Source organism: Trachypithecus francoisi, unplaced genomic scaffold (genome assembly GCF_009764315.1).
Source record: "Trachypithecus francoisi isolate TF-2019V2 unplaced genomic scaffold, Tfra_2.0 Lachesis_group3, whole genome shotgun sequence".
In the NCBI taxonomy this organism is placed as follows: domain Eukaryota; kingdom Metazoa; phylum Chordata; class Mammalia; order Primates; family Cercopithecidae; genus Trachypithecus; species Trachypithecus francoisi.
In genome coordinates this window covers 156593243-156617605 of record NW_022681468.1, presented here as the reverse complement: position 1 = coordinate 156617605, position 24363 = coordinate 156593243, and the positions used below count along the sequence as shown (strand labels likewise).

The window sequence follows — 24363 nt, the reverse complement described above, 5'->3', positions numbered from 1 at the left end:
CCCAACTTTCTGCCAACCTCCCAACTAAAACTTCACACCCTCAATGGAAGGCTACAAAATGGTTTGCAACCCATTGCAACAAGGGGAGCGTCATGCCTTTTTCCAGAGTCCTCGTTTATCCCTGAATGTCATGCAAATAAACGTTTCAATACATGGTTCTCTATAGCAAAGGATACTTTGCACTGTGTCTCTGCAAAATACTGTAAATGTTTCAGAGGGAATGTGTTTAATAAGCATGGAGCTGCCTGCAAGGTACTTTTCATGATTCTCCAAGGCAGTGTGAGCCACATGTGTTCCTGAGTGTGGACCAGAGGATTCTTTGCTAGGAACATAGTGCATCTTCCAAGAATGCCACTCTGTGCTTTCTGTTTCACAGTGTAAGGGACATCGGGGTGGGGGATACAAAGTATGAGTCCTTTAATCTCCGTGACTTGCTGAATTGCTTTCTTTTCTGCTTCAGCCTGTTCTGCAAACTTGCTGCCCTTGTTAGACACAGAATTTCCCTCTTTGGTAAGTGAAGTGTTGCTAAAGGCACCGCTCCTCCCTGTAATCATCCTGAACTTGTACTTTGCCTTTATTTGTGTCTTCCTCAGACAACCCAGGCCTTGGGACTAAGGTGTCACCTAAATTTGCCATAGAAAATTGGTCTGAAGCATGATGAATGACCTCTTTACCCTTTTAACTGCTCAGATTTTCCACACCAGTGAAAATTTTAATCTCTGCCTCTGACATCCATCATAAAGCAAAGGCTGTGTCAGGCTAGAAATTAATGCATTGTCTCTGAACACAGGCCCGGCACTCTATGTGTTGGTAGTTAATTGTGCTGGGCTGTGGTTTGTGCATATGGAGAAGACTGCATTTGAGAGACAGGCTGAGTGGTTTGGGGGAATCACAGATGATATTTTTTATTCTAGGTAGTGATTCTACTACAATGGTGAGCTGTCTTCACATCTTAGCTCAGACACTTGACACAAGGTAAGTCTGCCCAGTTTTTCCCAATAGTTTCTCATGACTTCCTCTCTGACCCTCTCGTCTCACTAATTATACTGAAGAGAAGACAGATCACTGTTGCCAGGGTTTGGGAGGAGAGAGGAGACAAGGCAAAGACCCTAGAAGTTAGCACTCTCTTTTTCACAGTTCACGTTACGAGAGCCACTGCCATGGCAGAGACGCAATGCTAAGGCCTGATCAATTCTTGTCTTTCCTTCCTAAGAAGTTCATCTTTCAGAAGATAAAATATATAATGTGGCATAGCCCACTGCTGGGTGGTAAATCTACAAATGTTATGGGAAAGATGAACAACAGCCCTCTGAATTCAAAATGGCCAAGGAAGGAAATGAACAGAGATCTGACTTCCAAAGAATCAGAGACAAAGACGATCCCATGGCCTAGGGATTTGGGAAGAAGTGTTAAAAAATAATACATAAGTTCTGGTAATAACACAAATGATGAGACTGAAAAAGAGAGATGCAGGCCGGGCGCAGTGGCTCACGCCTGTAATCCCAGCACTTTGGGAGGCTGAGGCAGGCAGATCACTTGAGCTCAACAGTTCAAGACCAGCCTGAGCAACATAGTGAAACATGTTATCTACAGAAAATACGAAAATTAGCTAGGCATGGTGGTGCATGCCTGTAGTCGCAGCTACTTGGGTGGCTGAGGTGGGAGGATGGCTTGAGTCCAGGAGGTGGAGGTTGCAGTGAGCTGAGATAGCGCCACTACACTCCATCCTGGATGACAGAGCCAGACCCTGTCTGGGAAAAAAAAAAAGCAGTGGAAAGAACTGACAAGGAGCTTTCTTTAATGTGTCTGTTAAGAAGGGTCCTTGTCAGAGTCGGGCACCATAGTTTTTGCCTGTAGTCGAAGCTACTCAGGAGGCTAAAGTGGGATGATTGCTTGAACCTAGGAGTTCAAGACCAGCCTGAAGAATGTAGCGAGACCTCATCTAGGAAGGAAGGAAGGAGGGAGGGAGGGAGGGAGGGGGACAAGAAAAGAAAGAAACGTTTTTATCAAAGTTGGGAGGAGAACACACCTCCTAAGACCCAATGCAAAAGAGGTTACCAGCCTAAAAGAGTGGAACACTGAAAGAGTGTCCCAAAGATGAAAATCCTTGATGAACTGAGAATGGCTATGAAAAAGGAGGGGAGTAAGGACTATTAAAGGGATGAGAAATCTTTAAGAAACTTGGGAAAAGTCTTGAGAGAGTCCAGTTTTTGTTGTTTGTTTGTTTGTTTTAAATGACGATCAGTTGCAGGTTGGTGTGTTGAGTAATTATTCCTAACAAAACCTGGGACTAGAAAGTTAGGAAGGGTCAGATGCAGTGGCACACGCCTATAATCCCAGCACTTTGGGAGGCAGAGGTAGGGGGATCACTTGAGGCCAGGAGTTAAAGACCAGTCTGGGCAACATAGACCCCCGTCTTTACAAAAAATTTTAAAAATTAGCCAGACATGGTGGCACATGCCTGTGATCCCAGCTACTCAGGAGGCTGAGGTGAGAGGATCGCTGAGCATGGGAGTCTCCCATGAGAGGTCACTGCACTCTAGCCTGTGCAACAGAGTGAGATCCCATCTCAAAAAAAAAAATGTTAGGAAGACAGCTCATGAATACTTATAGGAAAAGAACAAGACTCACTGACTTAATTTCTTTGTTTTTATTGTCTTAATGAGTTGAATGATTATCAGGAGAATGATGTAGATAAAAAGCATCTGTCTTTGAATGAAGTCTTTCATAATCTCTGAATAAGATACAGAAATATAAAACTTATAGATGACTTGTAAGCTTTGTTCCAATTCTAAGTTTTATGAAATACTGTAGTTTTGAGGGAAGGCTTCACATGTCCAGAGCTGATCCTTATCCCTGTAGATCACATTTCAACATTTTGTTTTGTATTTTCCAGAAGTATGATTAAGCTGTTTACTTTAAAAGGGCTAGGTGTCTCTTTTCTCTTTCCTCATCCAATCTAGGACATTTCCTGCAAACTAACAGAAGTCTAAGCTTCTGTTGACTTATTTCCTTGCTCTTTTTCTCTAAGAGGTCTCGCATCAGAAGAGTTTATGTTTCTAGCTAGCCTTTATAAAAGTTGTTTAGCCAGGCTGGGTGCGGTGGCTCACGCCTGTAATCCCAGCACTTTGGGAGGCCAAGCCGGGCGGATCACCAGGTCAAGAGATGGAGACCTTCCTGGCCAACATGGTGAAACCCTGTCTCTACTAAAAATACAAAAATTAGCCAGGTGCGGTGGTGGGCGCCTGTAATCCCAGCTACTCGGGAGGCTGAGGCAGAACAATTACTGGAACCCGGGAGGTGGAGGTTGCAGTGAGCCGAGATCACGCCACTGCACTCCAGCCTGGTGACAGGGTAAAACTCGATGTCTCAAAAAAAAAAAAAAAAAAAAAAAAGTTGTTTATCCCACAACTTTTCTTAAAGCTCATTTCCCTGTTCTTTTAACTAGATATTTACAGAAGACTTTAGCCAGTTGCAGCTTACTATAGATAATAGCAGGTGGCCAATATTGGCTTCATTCTAGATTGTTCTCTGCATTTCCTAAAGAGGTGAGCAATATTTTCCTCAGATTTTCCAGTGGCTAGCCCCTCTGGGATTGTGTGATTCAGATTTCTTCCTGGATGTTAACTGCTATCTCCCTTTCTCCTGGCACAGTGTCATTGAGTGACAGGAGTGGCAAATGTCTGCCTAGGTGACACTGCCAGCCAGTTTCAAGAAGAGGACTGGCCACAAGTACAGATTATCCTTCTAGATGTTCACATTGTTTGCTTGCAGGACTGTCATGAAGTCAGGCTCAGAGCTGGTGAAGGCTGGGTTACGAGCATTCTTTGAAAATGCTGCAGAAGACTTGGAGAAGACTTCAGAAAACCTGAAACTTGGGAAGTTCACCCATTCCCGAACGCAGATTAAAGGCGTTTCTCAGAATATTAACTATACTACAGTGGCTCTGCTCCCCATCCTGACGTCCATCTTTGAGCACGTCTCTCAGCATCAGTTTGGAATGGATCTACTCTGTGAGTTCTACTGGTATTTGTCATGGATTTATGTATGCATGGCCCCAGATAAGAGGTGCAGGGCCCATTCACTTATGTTGACCTTGAGGGCAGAGCAGAGAGAGAATTATTCCATGACTTTTCCTTCTTAGATTAAAAAAGAAAAAAAGAAAAAAAAAGGGGGGGGAAGTAGTAATATGCTCTTGGAATGAAAAGAAATTCCCTAACTTGAATATATAATATTTATCTTTTTCCACTTTTGTTCTGGACCAGAATTTCCCATCTGCCAGTCTAGCTCTCAGCTATTGTACTCTCGCTTCATTTGAAAGGTTATCTGAGTAATACAGTGGGAGATACAGATTTGCTCCTGAGTTTTTGAGACATCATTTTTCTTATTAAGAAGCCTTAATTTATTCATTGGATACCAGGAGCAAAGGAAAAATGCTAACATTTCATTATCTGAGCTTTCAGAAGACTAAAGTTGGCTGGTTTTATTTTAGTTTGCATTAACACCATGTTTAGTGCCACCGTTTCCAGCCCCCTGTGCAGATAATCTGCCACCAAACTTCAGTTTTACACTTTAAATGTTGGGACATGATTTAATTTGACCAGTTGTTGATAGCTAAGACGATGTCTTTCATATCCTTGAACAACCGAAAATCAATGATTCCTGTTGTGTGACGGCTGGGAGAACACCCAAACCCATTATTTTGTGTCATAGAAACAATGCAATTCCTTAGTTGGAAAATAAAACATTAAATTATTTCTGGGCCGGGCGCGGTGGCTCAAGCCTGTAATCCCAGCACTTTGGGAGGCCGAGACGGGCGGATCACGAGGTCAGGAGATCGAGACCATCCTGGCTAATACGGTGAAACCCCGTCTCTACTAAAAAAAAAAAAAATACAAAAAACTAGCCGGGCGACGAGGCGGGCGCCTGTAGTCCCAGCTACTCGGGAGGCTGAGACAGGAGAATGGCGTGAACCCGGGAGGCGGAGCTTGCAGTGAGCTGAGAGCCGGCCACTGCACTCCAGCCTGGGCGGCAGAGCAAGACTCTGTCTCAAAAAAAAAAAAAAAAAAATTATTTCTGAAAGTAGTCCCAGCCTTGGTATAAGCTCCAGACATGGCTAGGGATGTTTAGCCTGCAGATTCACAAGCAAAACATGCCCATCCCCTAGGAAACATAAAAATCATGCTATTGAATTGCCTTTTGCAGCACACCCAGCAGAGAACTTGGGATAGGCAGACATGAGGGATTTTGCTCGATCTCTAAGGAAAGACTAGCAGTTGGACGTATCTTCCTGGGAAATGAGCAAAAGGCTCATTCAAGCTTCAGACTTTCTGCATTCTTCCTTCCAAAGGAAGGAAATACTGCACTGGATAAAATTTGGCTAAAATGTCTGTCTCTATTGGAAACAACCCAAATCGCATTATGGAAGGACCCATTGGTCAAGTGAGTCCTTTCCCTGTGAAGCAATGCGATCTTCATGGTGAGCCCCACAGAGGAACTGGGATTGCTCAGTGAAGGATTTTTCCTATCTTTTTTTTTTTTCCCCAGTCCAGTAATTAGCAAACTGGCATCTGGGTAGAAAAGGGATATGTTTGTTGAGAGAGAGAGAGAGGTTTTACTCTTGACTGATGTTCATGCATTTTTTTTTTTCCTCTGCATGGATCCTTTCTGTGTCCAGGATTGATGCAGATCAATGACATTTCTTCTTTGTTTCAGTGGGTGATGTGCAGATTTCCTGCTACCACATACTGTGCAGCCTCTACTCCCTTGGGACAGGAAAGAACATTTATGTTGAAAGGTAATTAGTGAACGAAGAGGCTAACACTTTGAGACGTAGCAAAATGTTACTTACAGTTTTTTTAAACACTTAATGATGTCATCTCAATCCAGCAAAAACCAAAATGCTCACTGTTATAGAGTGGTGGTTTTGAGATTCTTATGGCAATATAAAGAAGTGCAATGATGAGGCTATTGAGATTTATGACTTCTGTGGAGATAGCTGGTGAATGTATGCGGATGGAGAAGCAATATAGCCAAGCTAAATCATGTGCTTGTAACCAAACTGTGTTGGAGATATGTCCGTTTCTTCAGAATCACAGCTTCTAAATGGCTTCCAGAGTGTCTGAGGTTAAAGTTTGCTGAGAAGCTCAAGGGACATGCGGCAGGTGCTTTAGTGTTTAATGAGTTTCTGTGTGCTACAACCCTGGACCTTTACCGGTCTTGGCTGTCAGATTTGCTATAGTTTTCAACAAGTGCACACTTTGGTATTAGCAATGCTAGTCAATCCTCTTGAGTCTGAGCAAGCTGATTGCAGAAGTGTGTGGGTTCCAGTTGGCCTCTCTAATCTGCCTGTCGCAGCAGAGGCCCTCGGTGACCCCTTGCTTTTCAGCATCAAATACTTTGTGTTCTATTGTTCTGTTTAATCCATGGGGAAGATTGGAAGGATAAACAGTATTAACAAAACTCTGGATCTTACTCTTATCCTTGGAGGATTTTTGTTTTCTTTCTTGCCTTTTCAAACAAGCAAACTGGAAAGAATTGAATCTGTGCTTACAATTACTTAATCTAAAATCCTTCGGTATCTATTTTCCATGATGCTTTTATCAAACAAATCAGTGGTGAACCCTTGTCTCGTGTCAAAACTTATATTTATTCAAATTACAATTTCTCAATAAAGCCAAAAATGAAATAAAAGCCTTCAGCCCCTTCAAGAACTAAGGAACTACGGACTTGAAGTCATGTACTAGAAACCAAAAACTGTTGTAGAAATGTCTGTTTCTTCATAATCACGGCATCTAAACAGCTTCCAGAATACAAGAAATTAGTTGAGGAACTAATGACTACATTTGTTTTTATTATGATTTTAAGTCTTTAACAGTTGTCAGGCTTTTCTTGCTGTTTTACATGAAATATAGATAAGTCTTTTGTAATTTAGGATAGGAACTGGGCAAAGTTTTATCCATATTTTATACCAAATCACAGAAAAATCAACAAAAAATTTTCTATTAATGCCAAATTTCACTTAAGGCAGATGTTTTTAGTTTATTTCTCCCACTGAGCATTTGTAAATACGTCCTCAGTATCTTCCTCATTCTCTCATTATATGTATACATTCACCCATATGTCTGCATGGTTCTTTGTACAAGTTTTTATAAAGCTTATGCATTCTTCTCTTGAAAAAAAAAGTCAAAGAAAAGTCAACTCTGATATGTCAGACCAGAAAAAGACTGCTTTTCATGTGACTTTCTATCCTTCATTCATGCATTCATTCCAGGTTGATTGTGTATCTGCAGCACCGTGAAAATTGTGTCTGTGCTTCGTACTCCCTGTTGGTAGAAGTCAAGGCTTGGAGAAGTCCCTAGGTTAAGGCTGTCCCTATTGCTTTTTTCTGTATTTTTTTTTTCCTAAGTATTTTTTCCCCAAACTATGTTTCTCATCTGTTTGTTGGTTATTAGGTGCACTGCCAGTTCTCGAGAGTGGAGAGGATGTGTGTGCTTGTGTGTTTTAAAATGGAGGAGAATGGGCCGGGCAGGGTGGCTCAAGCCTGTAATCCCAGCACTTTGGGAGGCCAAGACGGGCGGATCACGAGGTCAGGAGATGGAGGCCATCCTAGCTAACCCAGTGAAACCCCGTCTCTACTAAAAAATACAAAAAACTAGCCGGGCAAGGTGGTGGGTGCCTGTAGTCCCAGCTACTCGGGAGGCTGAGGCAGGAGAATGGTGTAAACCCGGGAGGCAGAGCTTGCGGTGAGCTGAGATCCGGCCACTGCACTCCAGCCTGGGCGACAGTGCGAGACTCCGTCTCAAAAAAAAAAAAAAAAAAAAAAAAAATGGAGGAGAAGGAACAGGAAGAAACAGCAGGCAGCTTCACCTCTGAGAAGCTGGCTCAGGACTAACTCTTTCTCCCTAAATCAGCAGTGTGTTTAGCCCTAGCAATGTACCAACGCTCAGCCTCTGATGTTCTCCCCCAACTAAAGTAAGCGACTGGCCCAGGTGAGAGGCTGGTGAAACTCAGTGCATCCTAGAGTCACAGGACTTGTGTTTAGTGATTTAATGCAACTGTATCCCCTACTTAGAGAACTCAAGTCAGTGGCCACAAAATGGGCTACTTCTCTCACTCTTTCGCTTCACCTGACCTCCAGGGTTTCTCCAGGCCAGGAGTCCAGGTCACAAGAATGGCAGGATGGCATGTACACTTTTCCCTCCTCTGTTCCCATCTGCTACTCTGTAATATGGAACATGGCCTCACAGGCATGCTGCCCGCCAGGTCTCCCGTGGCCTGCTCACACCCTTCATCCTCATTGTTTCAGGCAAAACCTTATCTTTTGGCCCCCTTAAGACCCCTATATTTACTTGCAAAGATTTCTATGTCCTCTTCCAGGTCTGGAAAGTATGTTTCCATTGCAGTGTCCTTACTTGATTTGGTTCCTATTTTATGGGTTCAGAGTTATCGTACATTTTCCAGTTTTCACATAGATCAAGATGTCTTCCTAGTTTCTTTTCCTCGTTTCTTGTGGGTTTCACAGAGGAAATGAACCCACCATTTCTCTATCACCTTTTGCTGACATCTCCTAGACTGATGAGCGTATGTAAGGGAATCACTACATACTTGCTTTCCAGCTCCACCTGGAGTATGTTTTGTAGATAGAAATGATTCAAGACACCTTGGTGATAGGGTTGACTGTGAGGGGAAAAGTCATTCAAACAGAGTACAGACATTTCTTTTGGAATATTTTCTAATTGAGAATGTCATTGACAAATGGAGTTTGCAGACATGAAATTTCAGAGAAGGATAATGGTTTGTGCGTTTAAACATGCAGAATACCTAATTATTTAACTTGGAGACACTTTGATGAACTTAAAGAACATTTGATGGGGGTTATTCAAGAAAGCAAAGCTTGAAACTTGATAACATTAAACCCTGGGTCCCAGTTTTGCTTCAAATGAAGACTGAGTTTTCTACTTCATGCTTTAAAGCTATTTTGTTTCTTTCATCCTGCCTGGCTCCCTTTGACCAATTATTTCTGATCAGACATTGCACAATGTTCCCTAAACCTCTAAGGTCACCAACACTGCTGTCTAGACCCGTGTCCTGCCCTGTCCCCACTGTGCTTTCTGGTTCTCTGTTGCATGCTATTTCCTCTCTTTAGTACCCTCTGGAATATAAATGAAGGAACTTTCAAAATTGCAAAGCACCATTTACATGCAAGACATTATTACTTTGATGACTTTGTCTTTTCCTGCATTTCTAACAATAGATTTTGAGAGGCATGGTTCAGATCTATGGAAATAAAATTGAGTGATTGAAAAGGAAAGTGTGACTTGTCAAATTAGGATATAACAAAAACTGAAATACAAACTGAACACTGTCCAATCTGTCACCCATTGACCAAGTATGTATTGTGTGAAAAATACTGTACGAGGCAGTAAGAACCGAGACCAGACGAGCCTGGGCAACCTGGCAAGACCCAGTGGCTACAAAAATTTTAAAAATCAGCCAGTCATGGTGGCACGTGCTGTAGTCCTAGCTACTCAAGAGGCTGAGGTGAGAGAATCGCGTGAGCCCAGGCTTTCAAGGCTGCCATAAGCTATGATAGCCCCACTGCACTCCAGCCTGGGCTACAAGACGAGAACTTGGCTCTAAATAAAGAGAGTTTCTGTATCCAATGATAAACCCTTCCAATATATCCTCTGGCTATTATGGAGCTGTTTCTGTAGGCTTTTCTCTGCGGAAAGCTTGGCCCATGCCAACACTCCCTGCTGGGGAGCACTGATGACCAGGGAGCCTTATATGAATAACAGCAAGTCTTTGCCTATCTCAATCCTACCTTGGGCTTTGGGGCCACAGTCATTCACACTGATATTTCACAGCCAGGAGCATTAATTGGCAGACTTCTGGGTTTTACTTTTACAGACTTCTGGGTTTTACTTTTTTTTTTTTTTTTCCTGGGTTTAACTTTTAACAGCTAGGCCAAGAGAGCTGTTGTTTATTTCTTGGCAAGAAGCTAATTATAATTAGCACCATTGTGCGCCCCAGACTAGAAAATGGCCTGTTGTGGAGCTTGTGGAGTGGTCAGGTTTGTCAATAATTAATATGAGAGGGCAGGGCCAGTCCCGAGTCAACACAGCACCAGAGAACTGAGACTTAGCAACCGCCTTTTACCCCAAGGACTGCCTTCGTGTCTGACTAACCTTCTAGAAATCCACTTTCAGGAGATCGTGGTTTTAATTTTGATCAAAGAGAGAGGGGATAAAAAAAAGAGAGAAGAATGGATCCATTCAGTACCAAGCCACCTCAGGACCTCTTGTCTCCTAGGTTCATCTCCGTGTAAAATTTGCTATCAGGCAGGGCACAGTGGCTCATGCCTATAATCCCAGCACTTTGGGAGGCAGAGGCGGGCGGATCACCTGAGGTCAGGAGTTTAAGACCAGCCTGGCCAACATGGTGACACTTTGTCTCTACCAAAAATACAAAAATTAGTCGGGCGTGGTGGTGCATGCCTGTAGTCCCAGCTACTCAGGAGGCTAGGGCAGGAGAATCGCTTGAACCCAGGAAGCAGAGTTTGCAGGTGAGCTGAGATCGCACCACTGTACTCCAGCCTGGGCGACACAGTAAGACTCTGTCTCAAAAAAAAAAAAAAGCTATCAGATTTCATATCTTACCCCTTGTTACTCCTGATTTTCACCCAGGTTTTCTTTCACCAATGCTCTCCCTGTGGCCTTGTGCTTTCACAGTTTATCTCCTTATTTCTTCCTCCAACTCACAAAGCAAGACCGAAGAGAGAAAACACCACATTTCTACTCATTGGCCACTGTGGTAAAGATGGTAAAACTCTTAGCTGAAAAAAATTGCCCCTCGGCCGGGCGCGGTGGCTCAAGCCTGTAATCCCAGCACTTTGGGAGGCCGAGACGGGCGGATCACGAGGTCAGGAGATCGAGACCATCCTGGCTAATACGGTGAAACCCCGTCTCTACTAAAAATACAAAAAACTAGCCGGGCGAGGTGGCGGGCGCCTGTAGTCCCAGCTACTCCGGAGGCTGAGGCAGGAGAATGGCGTAAACCCGGGAGGTGGAGCTTGCAGTGAGCTGAGATCCGGCCACTGCACTCCAGCCCGGGCGAAAGAGCAAGACTCCGTCTCAAAAAAAAAAAAAAAAAAAAATTGCCCCTCATGAATGCCTGTATTTGATGTGTGGAAGCACTCACTATCCTCAGTTGTCACCAAAGGAGTTGGCAACTCAAGTCTGAAGTTAAAATGATACCCCTCTTCCCATGTCTGGCCACCACCTGGAGCTTAGTAAAGAAGAGAAATAATCGGGGAAGAGCAGATGCTGAGAAGGAAAGGCGGGGGAAGAGGCCTGGCCTGGGGCCTGCTCAGAAGTGAAGCTGTCTCGTGAGAGCCTCCCCGAGAGCACCTGCGTCTCAGCAGTCTCCGTCTCTGCGCAGCATTGATACACAAGGCACAGTAGGATTGGTTTGTCCAAGGGCTTCCACTCTCCCTCTGGAGAAGTCCTGGGTGGGGAGGTTTTAGCAGGCAAACCTTCATCCAAAGGACAAGACTGAGCCATCAGCTAAGAAGAGATTGCCTGACTGAGGACCTGTCAATCCAGTGTTGCTGACTGGGGCTGATTTTAAAGTTATTGGCTCAAATGCTTCATAGCCAAGCAGGCTATCATCCAAGCCTAAGAATATAAAACATAAAACCGCATATATTCACTTCCTCTTATAGTAATTTAAAAGATCACTTTTTAAAATATGTTTGGTAACTTGAATGAAGACTGGGTGGGTTTTCGAAGGAATACACAGCTTTCTGCCAACTCCTCACCCTTCCCTCCTCCTCCTCTCTAGTTCAGCAGATTTATCTTATATCTCAAGCAGAACATGTCTGTATACCCCCAGATTTGCCGTCTGCAGATTCCATCATAGTCTCGTGCTGTCATTTCTTTCAAGACCAGTTAAGATCACAATTTTTCTTTTCTTTTCTTTTCTTTTTGAGATGGAGTCTCACCCTGTCACCCAGGCTGGAGTGCAGTGGTGCAGTCTTGGCTCACTGCAACCTCCACCTCCCAGGTTCAAATGATTCTCCTGTCACAGCCTCCCAAGTAGCTGGGATTACAGGCATCTGCCACCATGCCCAGCTAATTTTTGTATTTTTAGTAGAGACAGGGTTTCACCATGTTGGCCGGGCTGGTCTCGAACTCCTGACCTCGTGATCCACCTGCCTCGGCTTCCCAAAGTGCTGGAATTACAGACGTGAGCCACTGTACCCGGCCAAGATCATATTTTTAATCCAACTCAGGTATGTCTATTTCTCTGTTAGAACAAAGCTGCAGGTTGACTCTAATCCTTAAGATGAGTCCATGCAGATATGTTATTTGACCACGTTGTTGATTTAGAGTTCAGTATAGAACACAGGTTCTACATTTGCCCTGCATTTAATGAGAATGAATCTGGAGGACAAAGGTTAAGGTTAAAACTATCTAGTTTACTTCTCAGTTAAAAAAAAAAAAAAAAAAAAAAGCTCCCCAACCTCCCCATAATAAATACTTGTTATCCACTTTAAGACAATCTATGCTTTTGGCATTCTAGCTTCTTGGTGCTGCTAGAATTATTGGCTGTTGTCACAGTGACAGGCAATTAACACATAGTCTTGGGCACAGGTCTCAGTGGGGAGCTGAAGGAAACCCACAAGAATTGGATGCCCTTCTGCTTCCACAGAGTCACAATAATGCGGCAAGTGTTGGCTCTTGGCTCTAAGTGCCCTTTCTCAAGCTGGCCATTGTGTGATGATCCTGTAACATTCCCCGAGGTGCAGCCCAGCACTCTCAGTTCCCAGGGATTCTGCTCATGAGCTCATATGCACAGCATCAGTGCTTGACTTGGGCTGATCAGTCATAGAGGAAGGCAGAGTGAGGGCTTGCATATGGTAAGCCCCCCACCTAAGTCTTTTTCTTTCTTCTCTTTTTTTGAGATGGAGTCTTGCTCCCTCGCCCAGGCTGGAGTGCAGTGGTGCAATCTCAGCTCACTGCAAGCTCTGCCTCCCGGGTTCACGCCATTCTCCGGCCTCAGCCTCCCGAGTAGCTGAGACTGCAGGCACCCGCCACCACACCCAGCTAATTTTTTGTAGTTTTAGTAGAGACGGGGTTTCACCATGTTAGCCAGGATGGTCTTGATCTCCTGACCTTGTGATCCGCCCGCCTCAGCCTCCCAAAGTGCTGGGATTACAGGCGTGAGCCACCAAGCCTGGTCCCACTTGAGTGTTAATTATAGACCTGTTGTCTGCATTTTCACCTATTATCTTTGTATCATGATCTGACGAAGGGCTCTCATTATTGGTTTGTTTGAAAAAAGTCCCTCGTATCTGGGAGCTGATATCACATGAAACTTGCAAGTCAGGTGCATAGTCACTCTGTGATTAGATATGGGCGAGTGGCTGACAGATGTTGATGGGTGGGAAAGAGATGCCTCTGGTTTCTCATTCATTAGAAAGCAACAGTTGTCAGTCCCTGCACAGGGCCCTCCTAGCCAGCTCTATCACTGTGTTATCTCACTAGCAGTAGATAAGATACAAACCCAAAGTTAAGCCCAGATCTGGGAGGAAGAAAATTTATTGCAGTTCTGACTCTGCTTTGACTAGCCAAAGGTTAGTTCCCATCCCTTGTACTTACAGACTTGGTTACCCTGCAGGCAAGTGTAAGTACTCTCAGTTGGAGAACTTGGACTCTGAACAAAGAATCCCAAGCCTTTTGTTTTTGTTTGTCTGCTTGCTTCACAGAAAGACTTAAAAACCAGACCTTAAGATATGGTGGACAGTCAACTATTTGTACAAAAGAGGGCAGGAGTAACAGTTATTTGAGGTCTCTCCTGTAAATCAAGCAGTAGGTTTTAGGGCCTATTGTTTCTGTTAAAAGGCAGGTCTTTTATTTTTGTGTCTCTTTGGTGCTTTGGTGTGTTACCTACTGTTCCCACTAGTGGACACCGGCTCCATCCATAGCAGAGAATAGACACAGAGAAATTACACAGATTTCAAAGCAGCAGAACTTGCTCTCACACATGCTGGGAGAGAGGGACAAAGCTGCACAGTGTATTATATCATCTTAACCAGTTAAGAACTAGGCCGGGCGCAGTGGCTCATGCCTGTAATCCCAGCACTTTGGGAGGCCGAGGCAGGCGGATCACGAGGTCGGGAGATCGAGACCATCCTAGCCAACACAGTGAAACCCTGTCTCTACTAAAAAATAATACAAAAAGAAATTAGCCAGGTGTGGTCGTGGGCACCTATAGTCCCAGCTATTCAGGAGGCTGAGGCAGGAGAATAGCGTGAACCTGGGAGGTAGAACTTGCAGTGAGCCGAGATTGCGCCACTGCACTCCAGCCTGGGCAACAGAGTGAGACTGTCTCAAAAAAAAAAAAAAAAAAAAAAAAGAGCTAGGATCTAAGTAGTGAGAGCGTTGGTTAGTGTCCAGAGAAAGATGAGGGGAAGAAGTGCATGCAACCGTGCTGGGCCTAGTGCCTGGGGATGTCCATGGATTAATCTATGGGGAAGGCCTGGTCCGTCAATGCATGGGGCCAGCATGTGGGGGGCAACACTTCTAAATGGACTTCTTTGTTTCCAGGCAACGCCCTGCCCTTGGAGAATGTCTGGCCTCGCTGGCAGCTGCCATACCAGTGGCATTCCTGGAGCCCACCCTTAATCGCTACAATCCTCTCTCAGTCTTCAACACCAAAACCCCCAGGGAGAGGTCTAGTAAGTATCTCCCCACAAAGGTCATCAACCCATTTCATGTGCTGAGAGGAGGGGAGCCACACAGGCAGGGAGCAGCAGTCCTGCAGTACTGTGGCTTTCTTGGTCTGAAAGGAGCCAGGAGGTGAGGTTAGGGACTAGGTTGCAGGTCTCCATCTTACTGGAGAAAAAAGCTTGGGCAAGGCTTTGTCGTAATTAGGCTTTGATTTCTTCTTCTGTAAAGTGAGGAGTCAGTGTTGCTGATTTTGAAATCCTTTCCATCAGAAGACCTCAGGGTCTCTTGTCTGCTCTGGGTTTCAGTTCCCCATCTGCACCTGGGTATGTGACTCCTTTTTTGCAGTCCCTCTCTGGAGTGGGATCAGAAGGTGCGCCTCCACACTAATAACCTAATTATACTCTTCCAGTCCATGGAGAGGCTGTGCTTCTAAAGATGCTGACCACACGTTTTCATCTTCGCGGAAGATAAGACATAGAAAAGCACCAGAAGGAAGAGAAATTATACAAGAAAGAGTATTTCTTAGCAAAAGTGTGGCAAACTATGACCACAGGGCCAATCTGGCCCCCTGCCTATTTTTGTAAATAAAGTTTTATTTGAACACAACCACACCTACTTATTTACATCTGGTCTGTGGCTGCTTTAGCACAGCAGTGGCAGAATTGAGTAGAGGGCAGGAAAGTTTGGCCTGCAAGGTCTAAAATATTTACTATCTGGCCCTCTACAGAAAAGTTTTCCACCCTGTCTTGTAGAATAATCCTGGAACTAAAATCCAAGGCAGGTTGTAAATCTAGTTCTGGAGGGTCCTTGTATCTGGGTTAATTGTGATCCTGCCTAAGGACAAGCGAATAGGGTAGAGGAGCTCCAAGTAGGAGCCTTGAATCAAGCTTGGACTCCAACTAGAAGAAACTGGGATGATTCCATCTATTCTGAAGCAAAAATTACCAAACTGTAGGCTAATCAATATTAAGGGAAAAAAAGCCACAGTAAATTATTTTCAGCCAGAACTTTCTCTATTCAGAACCAATGTTTTCTTAAAATATTGCTATACACTACCAGTAGATGGCTGAACGTGGTGGCAATTCCATTTAGTTCAAGCCCCCTTTCTCAAACGGCCGTGAGATTTAAGGAAGAAGCGTTCTGAGCGAGAAAGGGCTCATACCATACTTTTCTTTGCCACCGCTGTTTTTTTCATCTAAAGATGTGAAGTGCTAAGCTATGGCAGCTTTACTCCCACTTGCTTCTTGTTACTTCAGGTAAGAGGAGCACATTGCCCCCCAGAAATGATCACCAGGACAATTCAGATAAGGCCACTAATAAAAATCTTTCACTGAACTAGAATACAGTGGAGACTAGTGTTCTCAGAGCTAGTCAAGAGAGAAACATTGCCAAGATGCCTCAACTTTCCAAAGTCCCATATGAAATCTGGAAGTTAACCTTTCCTCAACCCCTTCAGCCTCATTTCGCCCTTTTTTCCCTTCGAAACTAGCCAAAAAAAAAAGTATTTCCGACCTTTTTTTTTTCTTCCCACTTCTGATTCCAAATGAGTCCTAGCTTTCCACCAAAGTGGAAGCTGAGCAACAGAGCAGACTTTGGTGAAGTTGAGAAGGAGCTGTGACATCTCCAGGCAAATGCCAGCCCAGGTGTTGCTCCCTGACTCCAAAGGGACATGGGGTCCAGTCATGATAGTTCTGGATATTTATACATTTATTCTGCTTCAACTGTGACTTGAGAAATAGTATATCTCTGTCTCTGTACCAGCACTGTGTAGAGCTTCACCTGGGAAAAGAGAGAAACTGCCTCTGCTCTTCAGTTCATAAAGGCACAATGAGGATGTTTCGCCCTGCTCCTGTGCCTTTATGAACTGAGGAAGATAGAGGGAAGCCTAGGGTGGCTTTGGAAGGGAGGGGAATTAGTCTCTTGCACTGTGCTCCTTCCCTCTCATTCTATACACCTCTACATTGATGTAATAAGACATATTCATAAATAAAAAATGATTCCCCATCATTGCATACTCCAAGGGAAGTAAAGAAACAAGGTTGTAATTGGAGATGACACAGTCCTTTATCCATTAGTGACACACTATGGGACTCTGGGTCCAGCTCCCCTGAGCCCATGTGTTTGATCACTGGACTCAGTGAAGAGTGAATGCTGACCATGTGTATGGCTCTTAAAAAGTTGATCTAGAGTCAGAGAATGACTGATGCCTTAATGAACTGTAAGAAAGTAGACTTCATTCATTACAAAGTGAGTGGTCTGAGAAATAAAGGGCGGGGAAGAATGTTTAAGGTGACAGGTGATGTGAGCGTGTGGTTTAGAAATACAATATGAACTGATTTATCATGTCTTCAGTTAATTGGGCATCTCTATTAATTGACACTTGATGCTTTGCCAGCAGAATTACTCAGATTCGTATCTTTGATGCCCTATAACATCCTGGTGCATTTTCTTCCTCATCCAAAAATTATTAAGATATACTTAGAAAAAGTTTAATACTGTTATGTGCCAGTTATTCAAAACTAGTTACATCCTTGGTTATGGGTGGCAGTGATCTATTACTCAGAACACTAGATAGACCAAAGCATCCTATTACCAGTCAGTTTGCTTTTCTTCTGTACCCTATTGGAACTCTTTTTCTCTTTGGTTGATTATTCCAATTCTAATGTAAGCCATCTGTATTGCAAAGAGAAGAGGTGCTAAGGTGAGGCACACAGGACTTTACCATCTAATCCAGTGGTTCTTGAATTCTAACATGCATCAGAATCACCCAGGAGGCTTGTTCAAGACTGTCGAGCCCCCAACCCTAGGGTTTCTAATATGGTAAGTCAGTTTGGAGTGAGGCCCAGGAATTTGCGTTTTTAGCCGGTCTCCAGATGATGCTGATGCTGCGGTAGGAGGACCGCACTTTGAGAATCATTGATCTAGAAGATAAAAGGACAATGATTCTAAAGATTCCCCCTCACAGTCTTGTGTCTGATTCTAAGAGGACACAGCTGAAGCTGTTTTTCTAGCAACTCACTCAGAATTCATTCTGTGGGTTTATGCTGTGGCATTTGAAGTACAAAACACCTGAATCACAAATGTTTGTTCCACTCAAGGACCAATTGCGTATAAATAACTTTTAAAGGTCATTATAATGGCTCCAGCGCAGCAACCTTAAGCAACTCTGTTTTCGTTAGGCAGCAGGCAAAAAGTGTTCATGATGATGTATTGTATATGTGATGTTTAAACAAACACACCTGAGCCTTATCATTTACACTCCCGCGGCAAATAGTTGTAAATTTCAGTTGCATCTATGGCAATGGCATTTTTCTGTGTGTAGAACCTCAAGGTAGAATGTTTGACTTCCCTGTGTTTACCTCTGTACTCTGAGAGTGTGTGTGTAAAATTATGTTGTTTGTAAGGGTCTCTCTAGACTCCCGTGTTCTTGTTACCCATGACCATTGTTGTCTTGCTGCGAGATGCAGGACAGACTCATTCTCTGCAAATGACCATATCTGACCCATAATTTCCTTCTACGGCAAATCACAAGAGTTCAGGGTTCTTTGGCTTTCATACTATTAATCCCTTTCAACTGTCTGGGTTTTAAAAGATGCTGGTCCACTCCTGACATCCAAGGAGGAGAGATTTTTAGCCTTCTCTCTACCAAAAGGCACTAGTGATAGCAACAAAAGTCATCACTAGGGAAAGAGTAATAGTGCTTCGCCGGGCCTATCCCATAGCATAAAGGCTGCTGGGATCCATTGCTTTACAACTGCACATCCTGTCCAGGTAGAACCACTTGTCTCAGCTGCAGATTCATTCTCTCCAAGATAGCCAGGATTAGTCTGTATCTCTGCTCCATGCAGTATAACCATGAGAGAAACTGAGACCCTCCCTTTCAATTGACCAGTATTCGTAAAGGCCAAGGAATTTGGTATGGCCTCTCCTATTTATTAATCCTTCAATTCCAATGGATATAAAACCTGAAAATCTAGAGAAGAAAGACCTCAAGCCAACAGTAATCCCAATGGCAAAGGGTCTGCAGGCGTAACCCAATTCACGAAACATACATTTGTATTTGCAGTCTTCTGCTTTATATTTGGAAATGTATGAGAACTTTGCATTTGATTCCAAATATCAAAAATAATTTCCTCAAATCTTCCAGGGAACTGATGTACTGGGAAAACACACCACATCTTTCCTGTGACTTCCCAGACTGCCTAGCTCCTTCAGTGCCTGATGTTTTTACCCCAATGTGAGAAGTTTGGCCTGAGGATGAAGTAGACACATTCTGTAGCAAGCAGTTAGATCAGTGGGTGTATATGCAAAGCTTTGGGCTTGTGGCTCTTACTCAGAATTATCCGTGTCCCTCCACTCAGAGCCCTTGTTATCTTCTCACCTGTCAGGAACTTCAGGATGCTTCCAGTCTTCCTCCCGTCTTGCAGGAAAGAGTGTCCTTTACCTTATGGAAAGCAGGACAGATAAGCCCTGGATTTTTCTGTTTACAGTTCTTGCATCTGGCAGCCCTGCCTGATTGAATATTGAACTCTGTCTGTTGATCCTTCAGCCCATACGTCCTTGTCTAGAGCAGCACCCTCAATCATTCAGGGTGAGGAAAAGATAGCGCTCCCATGATTCCTTACAAATCAGTCCTTGGAAACAAAAAGGATTAAGCAATTGACAGGGAGTCGATCAAGCCACCTCAGGTCATCCATCATTTCTATTGTGAAGCCAGAAATCAGTCCACGTGCGATGCTTCCGCCCCAAGAATTCCAGCTGGATGGAAAGTTGTTGCTTCTGGTCCAGCTGAAGGACTGTTAGATGAGTGGACTTTTATTTTTCCTTTTTTAAGCTGTACAGATATGATCCAGGCAATGGCACCACAACTTGAAACTAAACACTCATCAGTTGCTTTTCTCCTCTGATTCCTCGTTTTCCTGCAGGGGACACACTAAGGCCCAGGCAGTCTGGCCAAGAGGGAGAAGCCAAGAGACTGGCTTCATTACAGGGTAGTCTTAGGAACTAACTATTCCCTCATCCTTGTGTCTGCTGTACTCCTTTAACCGCAGGTTTGTTTTAACCTCACCTCCACATGACATCTAGGAAGATAATGCAGCCTCTGGAAGCTGCAGTCTGTTCACAGACAGCTAGAGGACAAAAGCCACTCCACATCCAAGCTCACTGCTGTGAAGCTCTGGAAAGTTATTTCTAAAGACCAAAGGAAAGGAGGGGCAGAGAGAAAGAAGCTTGCACCCACTGTGCTTTTGAATTTCTGTCCCTTTATTCTTCCTCTCGATCAGTTCTGGGGATGCCAGACACGGTGGAAGACATGTGTCCTGACATCCCCCAGCTGGAAGGCCTGATGAAGGAAATCAACGACCTGGCCGAGTCAGGGGCACGGTACACAGAGATGCCGCATGTCATCGAGGTGATCTTACCCATGCTCTGCAACTACCTGTCCTACTGGTGGGAGAGGGGGCCTGAGAACCTGCCCCCCAGCACAGGGCAGTGCTGCACCAAGGTCACCTCTGAACACCTCAGTCTCATCCTGGGCAACATTCTGAAAATCATCAACAACAACCTGGGCATCGATGAGGCCTCCTGGATGAAGCGCATTGCAGGTACCAATGCCTTTTCTCACCGGTCCCCAGCCCAGGGGACAAGATACCTGGATTCTCTTTTCATCTCTATTATTAATTCCAAGATGGTTTTGCACAATCTCTATCCTATATTTAAACCTCCCCATCCCCACCCCAGCTGCTTAACAGTAAAAAGAATTGACATATTCCCCTGAAGAGCTTCCTCGAGCAAATGCTCCTGCCCTAGTCCCCTACTCATCCAGGCCCCTCAAATCTCCAGGAAGCCCTTCTTAATCAACTCCACTCAAATCCAATGAACATTGCTTTATTTGATTTTGGTACTCAAGAATCCCATTTGCTCTTACAGTAATAATTGTCCAGAATTTTCCTGGTAAGTAATCCTGTGTGTTTTCCACTTGTATAAAACTCACTCCCATCTGACCTACACTGTAAGTTCCTTACTGTCACTCTGCATTTGTGTTTCACTTGATGCTTTCTAAGACACCCTCATGCAGCCTCACAGTAGGGGCACTTTGGGTTTTTTCTTTTGTATCCCTCTAAAGTTACTTGCATACAGTCAGCTCTCAATGAATGTTATTAGCCAATTTTCTCTTCCTAAAGCAACTTCAAAAAAAGGACAGGCTTGGAAAATCAATAACTACTTTCCACAGTCAGGAAACCACAAATATTTTGTGTCCTCTGTGTCAAACTATAGTCCAAGAAGATAGAAGCTAAGGCAAAATCACTGCTTTTGATGGACCTGTGATTTAGGTAGTGGAGTCCACCAGTAACATCTTTACCCATATAATCTCCTGGATCATGAATACAATGGCTAGGCTAAAGGGAGCTATTAATCCAACACTGGTATTTACTTTCCTGGACCAAGGAATCGCTGTCCTTCTGAAAGACCAAGGAAGAAAAGTTACTGCTTCTTCCTGTCTCACAGATGAACTGAGATCAAAATTATAAATATCTTGGGTGCCAATGGCAGCTAGATAATATAAGCCTCTGTGGACATTTGAATAGAGTTGGTGTTCCTCTATTACCCAGTAGCCCTAAAATATTGTTAACCATCAGGTAATTTTTCAGTGAATTTCACTTGGTAAGTCTGAATTAAGGGAAGGAAGGGTTTCAAAAAAATCTCCTCCCTTACCTTCCTAGAGGTGCACGGAGGGAAAGTGTCACAGCAGGAGGGGCACTGATGGAAACTGCAGTTTCGCCTGTTATTCCACAGGGTGAATCTAGATTTCATTCAGACAGGCTACTTATTTCTTGGTGACTAAACAAAGGCAATTCTAAGTAGTAACCTCAAATCACCCACCTAAGGTGTAGCCATTCTGATTACATATCCAGAGAGCAGAGTTGCTCATTGAAGAAGGCTAAGAAGTCACAACTTCTTGGTTAATGTGTCTCATCAGAGGGTGCCATTGACCTTCTCTTTCTAAAAGTATCTTTTTTATAAAAGTAAAATATAGAGTGATATTTTGAAGAAAAGGGCTGGAATGCAAGCTGTTTCCAACTGAAATGTCTTAAGCTAAAGACGCTTTGAAATACACATGGGAATGTACATTGTCAACGGTTCACAACTCTCAGTCACTCATTTTCTTCTTACAATTACTCTGATCTTTAAAAAAAAAAAAAAAAAAAGACCAATGGAATGGCACATTACTCTTTCTCTGATTGCTTGTTTCTGCTTTTCAACTTCTAATGATCACCCCAGCCTCTTTTTATTTGTTTATAATTGATACCAGAGTTATATCCCTCCCTCGGAGCCCAGAGGAGTCTCCAGGCAATAGGTTGGCAGGTTTCAAGTCTTGAGGGCTGAGGATGGTAGTAGGATTAATGTGCTTTTAACAACAGATTGTTCTGTAAAATAACCAGAAAGCATATATTGAGTGCGCGCTCTTAGCACAGTACTTGTTGTTAATAAAAGGCTTCCTTCAGGAAGTTTACAATCTGCTAGTGAGCCAAAAGCAAAAAGAATGGACTATAAAATAATACAAAATAGTCTGTCGTGAAGAGCTAAGGGGTGTGGCATAGGCCACATGTGCATGAGAGGTTCGGGGGAGGCAGGGGCTCCCCATGGCCTGGAAGAGCAGAGCAGGAATATGGACCTTGTCCCATAGTGGCCTCGGTGCCCCATCCCCCGAGGTGGCTCTATGCGAGGGAAGTATCAAGGGGAAGATTGAAGAAGGGAACAAGGAGCAGGTGCCATCCTGAGTTGATGGGATTCCACGGCCCCACCTTTCAATCATGTCTTTCATTTTCATCAATTGCCATAATACGTGAAATGACGGGGAGGCTCTTTGTAAACCCAGTGTATGCACAGCCCATCATCAGCAAAGCCAGGCCCGACCTGCTGAGAAGCCACTTCATCCCAACTCTGGAGAAGCTGAAGAAAAAGGCTGTCAAGACCGTGCAGGAGGAGGAGCAGTTGAAAGCCGATGGCAAAGGGGACACCCAGGAGGCGGAGCTCCTCATCCTGGATGAATTCGCGGTCCTCTGCCGAGATCTCTATGCCTTCTACCCCATGCTGATCCGCTACGTGGACAACAACAGGTACGGAGGAGACCACTGGGAGCCTGTCTGCCCCTCTGTGGGGCTAGTTTAGGCAACGGAATAAAACGGAAAGATGGTGTTGGGTTGTTGACAGTGAGAATAAAGGAGGTGATAGCCGCCCCCACCATTCTCCTTCCCAACACCAATGGTTCCTGCTGTAGGAGCTCTGGGCAGTGCTTTCCTGGAGCAACGATTTTGTATGGTCTGTGACATGGCCATCCCCTCCATCCTTATGGGCTACTGCAGGTCAGAGGAAGTTGGTCAAATAAAGGTAGCAGTGACCCACTTCTGCCCCTCTGCTGTTCACTCATGTATTCCTTCAACCGGTACTGCCTGACTGTGTGTTAAGCGCTCTTCTAGGCTTTAAGTGATAGGAGTGAATAGAAGAGACAAGCTCTCTGGCCTAGGGAAATTTCTTTCTGGAGCTAGGAGAGGTGCATAAACAATAAACAACCCATATAAGTAAATTTTATAGAGCGGGGCAAGGGGAATTAGGAGGGTCAGGGTGGGGTGGAGTTGTGTTTTTAGATGGGATGTTACTGAGAAATCTGCATTTGAGCAAAGACCTGAAGTCAGTAAAGTTTGGAACCAGAAAGATCTGGGGCGAGGATGTTGCAGGAAGAGGAAACGTCTGGTGCAGGCCCCGAGAAAAGAGTGTGTTTGGGATGTTCAAAGGACCAAAAGGAGGCCAGTGTAGCTGAAGCAGAGGGAGGGGTGGGGAAGAGCAGTAAAGGATGTCAGACGGGCAACACGGGGCCGAGAGTCCAGGCCTGGGAGGCCACTGTGAGGACTCTGACTTTTACTCTGAGTGAAATAACAAGCCCCTGGAGATTTTGAGGGAGTCTGTAATGTGATCTGATTCACTCTTTGAGCACTGTAGCAAGGGGTGGAGGTGGTAGGGAAGGAGGAAGACCAGTGGGAGGCTCTCCATGATCCAGGCAAGAGTGGAATGTGATCCACAGAAACTGAAAGTGGATTAGCAGTGTCAGGGGTGGGAGAAAGTGATGGGGAGGGACTGCTTTATGCTTTTTCTTAAGGACTGGGGTTTCCTTTTGGGGTGATGAAAACGTCCTGGAACTGGATAATGATTGTAGTTTCACAGCATTGTGAATGTACTAAACATCACTGATTGCAAATTTTATATGCATTTTGCCAGGTTTTATTTTATATATATATAATATTTATATTATAATATGAATATATATATATATATATATTTGAGATGGAGTCTTGCTCTGTCACCCAGGCTGGCATGCAGTGGCATAATCTTGGCTCACTGTAACCTCTACCTCCTGGGCTCGTGCAGTTCTCCCGCTTCATTCTCCTGAGTAGCTGGGATTACAGGTGTGTGCCACCATGCCTGGCTAATTTTTTGGTATTTTAGTAGAGATGGGATTTTACCATGTTGCCCAGGGTGGTTTCGAACTCCTGAGCTCAGACAATCCGCCCGCCTCGGCTTCCCCCAAGTGTTGGGATTATAGGCGTGAGCCACCACGCCTGACCCTCTT

The 24363-nt window shown here is 44.3% G+C and overlaps 1 protein-coding gene across 1 annotated transcript in view; it reads left to right on the top strand.

Annotated features, from left to right (window-relative positions):
* The window catches only part of RYR3 (ryanodine receptor 3), a 396626-nt gene that overhangs the window by 294816 nt on the left and 77447 nt on the right, over positions 1-24363 (top strand). The window contains 7 exon segments of the mRNA XM_033190880.1: positions 461-510; positions 915-975; positions 3775-4013; positions 5716-5797; positions 14613-14743; positions 20018-20338; positions 22615-22855. Coding sequence (XP_033046771.1) covers positions 461-510; positions 915-975; positions 3775-4013; positions 5716-5797; positions 14613-14743; positions 20018-20338; positions 22615-22855 — 1125 coding nt within the window.